This window comes from Sturnus vulgaris, chromosome 17 (assembly GCF_052056855.1).
Source record: "Sturnus vulgaris isolate bStuVul1 chromosome 17, bStuVul1.hap1, whole genome shotgun sequence".
Lineage (NCBI taxonomy): Eukaryota > Metazoa > Chordata > Aves > Passeriformes > Sturnidae > Sturnus > Sturnus vulgaris.
The window spans coordinates 3470382-3481113 of NC_142259.1; the positions used below are offsets into that span (position 1 = coordinate 3470382).

At 40.6% G+C, this 10732-nt stretch overlaps 1 protein-coding gene across 2 annotated transcripts; it reads left to right on the plus strand.

Annotated features, from left to right (window-relative positions):
* Positions 1-362: 362 nt before the first annotated feature.
* Positions 363-10732, plus strand: STX16 (syntaxin 16). 2 transcript variants are annotated; one of them, XM_014873874.2, is made up of 8 exons: positions 363-576; positions 3960-4067; positions 4979-5119; positions 5659-5821; positions 6728-6819; positions 6978-7121; positions 7639-7719; positions 8744-10732. In XM_014873874.2, exons 1-8 carry the CDS (start codon positions 496-498, stop codon positions 8846-8848), a joined length of 915 nt encoding a protein of 304 aa, XP_014729360.1. In that variant the 5' UTR covers positions 363-495; the 3' UTR covers positions 8849-10732. The 2 variants fall into 2 exon arrangements, with proteins under 2 accessions (XP_014729360.1, XP_014729357.2); XM_014873871.2 differs by lacking the exon at positions 363-576 and adding an exon at positions 2914-2932.

Sequence of the window (10732 nt, forward strand, 5' to 3'; positions counted from 1 at the left end):
TGGCCGTGTGGATGGACATGGACACAGACATGGGGATGGCCGTGTGGATGGACAGGGACATGGACATGGGAATGGACATGGACACAGACATGGGGATGGCCGTGTGGATGGACATGGACACAGACATGGGGATGGCTGTGTGGATGGACAGGGACATGGACACGGAGCGGGTGTTGCTGCCCCGGCCCCCGGAGCCCCGGAACTCTGTTGTCGCGGCCGCAGTGCCGGGCGGAGCGGCGCGGGCGAGAGGCCGGAAGGCGGCGGGCGCTGCACAACGCGGAAGTGCCGGTGCGGGCCGGGGCGATGGCGGCGCCCGGCGGCCGCGGGGACCCGGGCTGGGGGGTCCTGGTTCCGCCCAGGGCCATCCCGGGCCCGGCCCTCTGAGCGGTCCCGCTCACGGCCCTCTGACGGGTCTCCGCCCCGACCCTCCGAGGGGCGGCCGCCGCGTCTGCCGCGGGCCCCGGGCCGGGCTCGGGCCCGGCGGGGCGGGGGGCCATGGCCACCCGGCGTCTCACGGACGCGTTCTTGTTGTTGCGGAACAACGCGGTGCAGAGCCGGCAGCTGCTGGCCGAGCAAGTGAGTAGTTTCGGCTCCTCCAGCCCTCTGAATTCACGTAGCATGGCTGCTGCGGTGAGTCTCCTCCCTTCATCCTTCTGTACTCGCCGCGCCCCGGGCTGCCGGGCGGCCGTGCCCCGCCCCGGCCTCTCACCCGCCCCGGTTCCCCCTTCCTCTGAACCCTCTCCTCAAACCCCCGTCCCCCGACCTTCCTCCCTCTGCCCCTGCCTCCCCACCCTGTTGATTCCTATTTTCCCACTCCTTCACGTTAAAGGAATAGAAGAGATCTGTGTGTGCTGCTCGCATCTCTGTTCGCTGCGTGCAGAATAAATCAGTTACTGTTCTGACAGCTTCATGTTAGCGTTGACAGGAGGTTTTTGATGCCTCCTTACTCCAAAAAGAAATAAATTCATAAAGCAGAACTCTTCTATTCACCTCACTGTGGGCACTGTTATATACACTGGTGTAGTTTATTCCCATTGCTTAAACTTTTCCATAACTTGCTCTGATGTTCATTGCCCTTTTTATTTATCACTGAATACAAATAATACTCAAACACATCTGTGAGAGAGGGGAGTCAATAGATTCTAGTGTAACACCTCTTTACAGAAACTGCCAAGAGTTACTGGTTCAGAGGCAGTTTCTGTAACTTTTTCTTGGTTTTGAGCTAGTCAGACTGTGATGGGCTGCCCGGCAGCTCAGCTCTGCTCAGGGTTCCACACTTTCAGTTTAAATTCATCATTTATTACCAGTAAATATCTGCTGGCAGTCTCATCACTCTAAATAGCTTTACATTAATGCATTTTTGTTATGAAAAGCAGTGCTTCCTGTTGCTATCAATGGTCTTTGTTCCTTGCTAACTTTATTATACCTGTGTCTAATAAAAGCTGTGTATCAAATTGCATTTGCAGAACAGGAAATGTCAATAGTAATGTAAAATGTATTTTACATGTGTACTTTGGCTCTGCATTTAGTCGTTGTTCTTTTTTTTTTTTTTATGTCACTTCTGTAGATCCTTGGGGGTTTTTTAAATACCACCTAGAAGAAGTAGTGATATTTTGAACTCACTATTTCTGAGCAATGAAAGTGCACTTTACTCAGCAGCCAGTGCAATAACATTTAGCACCTGCATCAAATATTTATTTGCAGTGTTTGTTAACATTAATTGAAGGTTTTTGTTGGGCTGCTCACTCAAGTGCAGTGGAGGCTCTTAGTGATTGGAAATTGTCCATCTGTGCAGATGGGTAAAAGGAGTACATTTTGGCCCTGGTGGGCATTTCAGAGTCCCACAGTTGCTACAAGTGAACTGTTTCAGCAAGAAGTGTGGAGTTGTCAGTGTGAGCTGTTGGTCTTTCATGATTTTAGGTGCCTGTTGCTGTCAGAGTTTTCCCTTGGGTGGTACCCCCAGGCAGAGCTGCTGTCTGCCAGCAGGGCAGGGTGGCAAATTCCAGCCCTCAGTACTTCAGCTTCCCTTGGTTCATCTCCTCCAGAAATCTCCTGTGGGAGCTCTCTCCCAAGGATTGCATTCCTAAAGTCAAACAATCAAAGCAGCATCTTTACCAGCAGAGTCCTCTTCCAAAAGCTTGGGGAATCTCGTAGGAGAGGATCACCTGATGCTACTTTGTTAAACCACAAGTATTTTGTCCAATTTTAGGTCTGACTTTGTTAATCTTAGAGTGAAATATCCTTTTGCTCACACATCCCCTCCCAGTGCGAGGACTGATGAACAGGGAAGGTGCAGATATGTGTCCTTGTGTATTTTTTCAATTCCCTGCAGGGTCAATGTTCCCTGAAAGCAGAGCACAGCTCAAGTGTGTACAGAAGTGACTGAACATTTGCTTTTGCATTTTGTCTTTTGCTGTCTGTTTGACAACTGAGGTGCTTGTCAATAAATGTCCTACAAAAACTTCTCTGTGTTCCCTCCAATCATAATCAAACCCAGTGGATGCTGAGTGCTGCAGTCAGACTGCCCTTGCTGTCATTCTTCACTGTATTCTATTGCAGCTTTTCTGCCTGACATTTCAGTATTTAGAAAGTTCACTGTACAATTACTTTGTAAAACAAACCAAGCTCTGCACTTGATTTCTTATGTTCTTGCTGTTTACCAAGGAACTGAAATATTTCTTTTAAAAGTTGATGCATTAAGGAATATGCTGACTTAAAATGCAATATCATTATGTATTTATTGATTAATCATGTTTTAAAAGCCAGTTTGTTTGTTCTTGGTAAACCATCATGCTTTAAAAATAAATCAGTATTTTCTCAACTGACCATGCCCTATATCTGTCCTATGTCTCTTTTTTCCCCTTTTATCTTTTGCTGTCTCTAACTGGATGGGGCTGATGGGATCCACAAATCACTTCAGGAGCTGGATGAGGTATTGTTTTTCACATTTTATTCTGCCATGGTGCATCAAGCCCACATCGCTGAGCTAAAATATTCTTTCTTTATTCTGCTAGTTTATAGAATTTCATTGTAAAGGGTGAAGTGTCTGTGCACAGTAGAAGGACAGGCTGCATAGAGTAATCAAGCATTTTGTGATGTTATATTGTGAATAAATAAATGTGTGAACCAGTCTGACTTACTGTGCACACGTGGGGCAGAGTGACTTTGCACAGTGAAGGCATTAACTATTCTTCATGCTGTGCATAAATTATGCAAACTTTATTGATCAGAAAATAAGGTCAGGGTTAAAGAAATTGCTTTCAAGAAAGAGTTGCTCAGGAAGGAAGTGGGATTGTTTTTTAAAAAGGGATGGGGTAGGGAACCACAAAACTTTCCAGGCCTGATAAAGAAAAATTACAAATTTGGGAGAAACTAGGAAGGGAAGTGTTTGTATGAAAGCTTTCCCAAGTAATTAGTTAATATTGTAAGTGATACCATTGATGATCATCTCCAGGACTGCCTTGGCTATTTGTGTTTAGCACAATTTAATTATCACTAAGTAATTTAACCGTTTGAGATGCATGTCAGTTTGCCAGAGTGTTTGTTCTTCAAAATAACATCGTTTGAGAACAAGCAGTTATAATAAATGTTTTTTCTGAGATTTTCCCAAATGCAGTTTCCAAACTTGCCAGGCCCAGTATGAGCTGTGCTGCAACACTGGCTGTGAATTGTTGTCTGATAGAAGTGTACCGACATGAGAGTTACTTGAATTCTCACTGCAATACCACCTTTCCTCCTGGAAAATTTGCTAGGAATTTACTCTAAGAGTAACTCTGCTGTAGGAAGTGGGAGGGTGTGGGTAATTAGCACAGAGGGACAAACCAGGAGATGAGATATTTGACCAAACGCATCTCTGAGGTTCATTTCCACGGGAATGCATACGTGCACGTTTTCTGCTGCTCGAGGATCTGGATCTAATTAGCAGCAAGCTAATTAGGTGTCCTTTGTGCCCTGTGCAGCTGGCTGATGACCGCATGGCCCTGGTGTCGGGGATCAGCCTGGACCCCGAGGCCGCCATCGGAGTGACGAAGCGCCTGCCTCCCAAATGGGTGGATGGGGCAGACGAGGTGAGTGCCGTGCTCTGCCACGTCCAGCACACAGCTCACACACGGATTTGTTAGTGCTGTCACCCACGTTCTTGTGGCAGAAATAGTATTAGAAGAAAGATTCAAGGAAGAGTTTTAGTTTGATTTTTGTTTGAAGCTGGTGAGGAGTCCAGTTGAATAGATTGTAAAAGGGTGGAGATGAGAAGTTCAGTGTTTGAAAACAGGAAACATTAGTGTCTTCTGGCAGGAGAGCTTTCCTACCTCTGCAGTCTGGATGCATTGAATGTTATGGAAATATTTGGACAAACACAAGGGAATTATTCTGGAAGCATCCAGTTAAAAACCTTTTCCAGTATTTGGAGTGTGAAGCTATTCCTGCCTTTCAGAAAATCCTTTTTTTAAAATGTATGCTCAGAACGCACGTTGGCTCATCAGTTTGTGTGGACAGAACCCGTTGTTGCAAAAAGATGCTTAGTGTACTTTTTACTGCTATCATAATCATCCTTACAGATTTATTTTTAATTACTTGGTTGAAAGCACAGAATTTAACTTCTACTGTTGAGTTAAGGCTATTCAATTTCTGACAGAGCTGAAGGTGTGACCTGAATTTTCTTTTTTTTTTTTTTGAAGTTGGCTAAATCTTCTTGCTGTGATGTTGTATAATTATAAAAATATTATTCCAACTTAATGAGGTATATTTGAAAGCAGCAGTCTTGTCTAAAATTAATGAGTAGGTGTGAAAAAGTAGCAAACTCAAAGTCTGTTAAGAGTATTTAGTTTCTTACTCAGCTTTTTATGTGGCTTTTAATAATATTTGGTCTGCCTTTAATGTTACAGATTTCTCTCAATGATTTTTGTCTAACATTTGTCAGAACCTTTTCCCCTGAAGCATGAATTAATTCCCTTTCTTCCTGTTGGACTTTCTGTTTTAGATTCAGTATGATATTGCAAGGGTTAAACAGAAGATGAAAGAATTAGCCAGTCTCCATGATAAACATCTAAACAGACCCACACTGGATGACAGCAGTGAAGAGGAACGGGCAATAGAAATAACAACCCAGGAGATCACACAGGTACAGAGTGCTTTGAGTCCTAAACCTCCAGTCTGGCACATCTTTCATGCATTAGGATGAGGCAGTGGTTTGCTCTGAGGAAGGATTTATTTTGTGATCAGTGTTGGAGCAAGCCAGAAGTCCTGGGCTCTGCTCTGAACTTCCCAACAAGTCATTTAAACCTCCCTGTTCTTTCCTTTATCTGTTTGATTTTCTGCTTGGAACAGGATTGGCAGATTAATCAAATCAAATGTAGTGTTATCTCAGAGAAATCTCTATCTGCAGATATCTATTCTGAGGCTTGCAGTCCAGCTAATTATAATGAAGCAAATGTCTTTGGTCAGAGGGGGTAGTGTTACTCTCCTAACTTGTTAGCTTGAAGTTATTTGTTCATTTATATTCTGTTTCCATATATTTTTAAACATTGCACAGAGCAAATTTTAAAATCACTTTTAAAATGTAGAAATCAAAATATTAGTCCTCAATATGGCACTTTTGCAATGTGCAGTTTAAGGTGCGTGCTGCTGTGTGTTTTTCCACTAATGGGATTTTTTTCTCAGTTATTCCACAGATGTCAGAGAGCAGTCCAGGTGCTGCAGAGCAGGTCTCGTACTTGTACAGAACAAGAAGCTCGTGTTCTCAGGAATGTAGTGTCTTCCTTAGCACAGTCCCTTCAGGACCTCTCCACCAACTTTAGGCATGCACAGTCTGACTATCTCAAACGTAAGCATAAGGGATGGATCAGTAATGCATGGGCCCTTTCTCTGGAAACGTGTGCTTATTTTCTTGGTTGGAAAAACAAGCACAGAAGGGTTAAGTGATGCACACAGAACTAACTAGAGGTTAGAACTGGAGAGTGTCTGGTTCACAGCCCATGGTCAAACTGCTTTGTTCTTTTTCTTGTTGCTAAAGAAGAAATGTCGTAGTTGAATGGATCAACACAACCATATTTCATCCATATACATTTTTAATGCATTTTGCTTCTCAAATTGTGGTCTGCAAAGCTGCATCTGTTACACTGGTGAAGCAGCCACTGGTCTTCAGCCATGATACCTGCTGCAGATGGCAGGCTGTGATAGATAAAGTTTAAGAGCTAGTCTGTGATAAATTAAAATCCTGCATCCATAAACGGATGGGAAGTGGAAACATTTCTGTTCAAAAGTAAAATTTTGTTAGATTCTGTTTTAAAATGTGTCAGATTATTTTAATCTTGAAAGAATCCCACAAAAACTTTTATTTTCAAATTTAACATTGATATTTCTTCCTCCTGTGGTGTAAATGGCACAGGTGGAACTGAAGATCACCGTTCAGACAAGGAGTGTTCCTAAGAGAATTTGTTAAAAAATAGCCTGGAGTCATCACACTTTAAGGCTCTTAACTTTCCTAAATTTTTTAACTTCACAGAACATAACAACTTAAAAATCACTGATTTAATCAGTCTTGCAAGTCTGGTTGAATTTGTTATGCTTTCACTAAATAGTGAGCCTGACAGTTAAAATTTAAATATTGTGAGTTATGTAATTTACTACCCAGATTTTCTTTTTTGTGCTTTTCTGTCTGGTGCTTCAGACCTTACCCTGATTATAGTGTGCTTAAATATCATGCTCAAACATAGTTTGTCTTTTACAGGTATGAAGAATAGAGAAGAAAGGTCCAAACACTTCTTTGACACCTCAGTCCCACTGATGGATGATGGGGAGGATGATACACTTTATGACAGAGTAAGTTAAGATGTTATTACACAAATTCAATATGAATTGCATTTTCTCTTCTCAGATTATAAATATCTGAGCTATGAAATCTTGTTATCCTTTTAATTACTTCTAAAATTTTCATACTGTTAATATTAGTTCAATGTGTAAATCTTGTATTTCAACAGGGTTTTACAGATGACCAGCTGGCATTGGTGGAGCAAAACACACTGATGGTGGAAGAGAGGGAACGAGAAATCCGTCAGATTGTGCAGTCAATCTCTGATCTCAACGAAATATTTAGGGACCTGGGAGCAATGATAGTAGAACAGGTACATTGACAGCACAGTGTTAGTAAGGAATGGCACATTCCATGTAGTGTGAAGGCTTCCAGACTCACTTTTTTCTAATTTACTTCTTCATGCTTAGGTTTCCTCTGCTTGAAATCAGCCACAAGTTGAGTTAATGAAAATAAGTGAATAAAAAATCAACTGGTAATGTGGGTTAGACTTTAAAAACAAAAAAGGAAATACCATAGAAAGACAGAGTTCTCTTGGTTATTTCTCCCAGAGATTCAATTTATGGTAAATATGTGAGCCAAAATAACCTGGTCTGGAATCAAGATGATTTTTAGGGATGTGATGTGAGATGGTGACAGAGCTGCTATTAGGAACTGAGCAAGAAAGTTGTTTAATAAAGTCCCAACTGGTTCTATAAAAGTTCATTGTTTACATAGTTAATAGCTGTTTGCTATTTGAGTGTTGTTAATTACTCTGCTGCTTATGATAACATTTGCTTTATGAAGTTCATTTAGGTTCAATTTGGTGCTTGTTTCTCCATTTTATTTAGGGAACAGTTCTAGATAGAATTGACTATAATATTGAACAGTCATGTATGAAAACTGAAGAGGGTCTAAAACAACTGCATAAGGTAAGCTGATGGAATACTTAAGCTATTTTTTATATCTAATAAGCTTTTATGATTAAATAGCTATTAAGTTATTCAGTCAGTTTTCAATTGGACATTGTCCCTTTTAGAAATTCCTTCTGTACAGTATGAAATGTCCAGCTGTACTGCAGGAGGAGCTTTCCATATAACTTCTCTTAATGTCATGCTTGATGCCTCCAGTTAATTTCTTAAATGACTTTCTGGGCATCCAACCAATGTGCTTTGATATTTATATTGCTGACCTGGTGGGACCTGTCTGCAATTCCTTCTCTGTTTGAAAAACCAGGCACTTGGGAAAAGGACTGGTTATTGGGTACCTCACTGCAGATTTTAGTTTGAAAGGATTATCTCAATCATGTGAAGAGGAAGAATAATTATTAATGTTTTCTCTTACCATCTGACACTTGTTAGATGTCAGGTCCAACCCCTTGCTTTAAGGTGAAGCTTTTGTTATGACCACCTGAAAAGTTTTTAAAACATTGATCTCAACAGATTAGAGTTTTCTGGTCGTTTTTGGTTTGGTTTTATTTTGAAGGCTTTATTAATTAAAAACAAAATACAAGCTTTGCTTTGTTTAGCTTCTAAGAGTGGACTTTGGCTTTTGGAGAGTTTTCTCTATGTTGTGTCCTGGGAAATTGATTCTCCTGGGAAAAGGAGGAGAGGGATGAGAAAATATGGTTAGAAGAAATAAGGAGTGAAGCAGAAAACTTGAGAACCAACTCAAAAATAACGCTTTCAGTTCTAATGGAAATTAGCTGCAACAAATGTGCCTATTAAAAAAGGAAGTTTGTTGTGAATTTTAATGTCCTTCAAATATGATACAGGAATCTTAGCAAATTGAGTCTTTAACACGGGTGGATGTGACTTCAGTGCACATTTACCTTCCCTGGAGCTTCTAGTGCAGATCAGAGTTATTGTGTGGGAATTGCCTTCTGAAACTAAACAAGAGTCTGTACTTCAGCCTTGCAGAAATCTAATTATTAACTCTTTCCTCTCTGTTTTATAGGCAGAGCAATATCAAAAGAAGAATCGGAAGATGCTCGTTATTTTAATTTTGTTTGTTATAGTAATTGTCCTTATTGTTGTTCTTATTGGTGTAAAGTCACACTAGGTTTCGCTTCATTTTCTCATTTTTGGAGTTTCTGTGAACTTTTTTCCCAATGTGAATGGATGGACCTGCACTCCAGAAAGCTGCCTTTGAATGTACGAGCCCTTGTGGTCCAACGTCTGTGCAATGTTTCTGTAGAATTCTTCAAAGTACAAAGTTTGGTGATCTGTGAGGTGTTTGTAAGGATTATATGGAAAATGTCAGGAAATTTGATGCTCCCACACAAAAAAAAATTTGGTGCTCTATGCAGAGGTATATTGAAACACAGTACTTAAGAATAATTAAAAATTGAAGTTTACCAGTGACTACAGTAATTAGTGTGTTACTGTGAACAAAAATGTGTTGTCTTCTATATTCTTATGTCATAATTGTTACAGGCTTCAAATTTAAACCATGTTACTGAGTCAGTGAGACTGGATATCAAAAATTGATCTTGATGTAAAATTTGTTGAGACACAAAATTGTTTGACTGAATGCCCTTTCTTCCAGACTCAAAAACTCCAAAGAACTGGATAGACAGCTAAAAGGAAAGCTTTTAGCAACCAGAACATAATCCAACCCCTGTGATCTTAATTTAGATACTGCACCATTACTAAGAATCAGTGGTACCTGATCTTGTAAATAACAAGATGTAATCACTGGCATAATTTAACATGTTTAGTTAATTAAAAAATTTTCTGAGCTTGAGTAATCATGGGAATGATTTTCCTTCATTGAGATGATCATATATGTTTTTCATGCATTATTCTTTTAGTTTAAAGTACAGACATTGCATTAAAGCAGTGAAGTTAAGCTGAAAAATTTGAGTAGAAACCCAAAAGAGAATCTCTGGCCTGCTGCAGTGGGTCTTGGATGTTTCAAACTGTAGCTGCTGTATAATATTGTTTATTTTACAGTGCATTTGTCCATATGGGTTATGTTTTTTGTATAAAAAGTGGCTTCACTACAGTAGATATTACATCCATTTTCCCTGACAGAAAATTCTCTTTCAAATGTCTGCCTAGGAGAGGATGTGTTTGTGGTCTTTTACTGACCATGGGAGATGTCATGCAAGTGACATGTTACAAGGCCTTCAGTGGAGAATTGGGGGCTTTCACTGCTTTCTTCAGTGGAAAACTTTGCTGCAGGCCGTACAACAGGAATTAAGGCAACATATAAATAACAGAATACTCGTAATTTAATTCAGGCCTGAAGTGGTGTGCAATTGTAGAGGCCTTGTCTTAATATTTTTAATATTGCTTTTATATATTTTTGGGGTTTTTTTTCCCAAAGGGACTGTAACTTCCTTCATTTCTTGACTGATACAAGTGCTCCCCATAGACCTGCAGAGATGCTCTGCTCCAAGCCCCCGAAGTGCAGTTTCAAAACACTGTGACACTGAAGTTGCATCTGTTGCCTGCCCCGAACTTCTTTGTGCTAAAGAGGACTTGAGACGTGGCTTTAAACTGACGATTTTCAGGGGATGGCCCTGAAAGCAAAGACTGCAAAAACATGAAAGCCTTGGCTTTTTGTGGGGCTTATGAAAAGCTTTGTACCACTCTTGTTACCTCTAGAGACAGGGGATGTTGAACCACCAAAACTGCCAGTTCAAACTGTTCATTGAATTCATGAAGTAAATTGGTGAAAGGAAGAATGAGGCTTGTGTTGGGTGTGCAGCTCCCCCGTTCTGGTGATAGATCTTGCAATGATCGTGAGTGAAACTACTGTCTCCCTCGTGCTGTCTGCATCACTCGGTGTGAAGCAGCAAATTGCTATAATTTAATATACTGTATTTGCAACTTTCTCTCTAACATGAGATCGTGTTATTTATTTCTGTCTTGACCAGTGCTTTTGACATTTTATCATGGCAGATGGTTTCAAAGAAGTAATAAAACACTTCCAATTTAA

What these genes read in the sequence shown, in the direction of transcription:
- STX16 (XM_014873874.2), top strand. Translation starts at nt 496, where the DNA reads ATGGCCACCCGGCGTCTCACGGACGCGTTCTTGTTGTTGCGGAACAAC. An exon ending in CAACCCAGGAGATCACACAG is followed by an intron (nt 5,120 to 5,658) that starts GTACAGAGTGCT and finishes TTTTTTTCTCAG; the next exon opens with TTATTCCACAGATGTCAGAG. An exon ending in ACAGTCTGACTATCTCAAAC is followed by an intron (nt 5,822 to 6,727) that starts GTAAGCATAAGG and finishes TGTCTTTTACAG; the next exon opens with GTATGAAGAATAGAGAAGAA.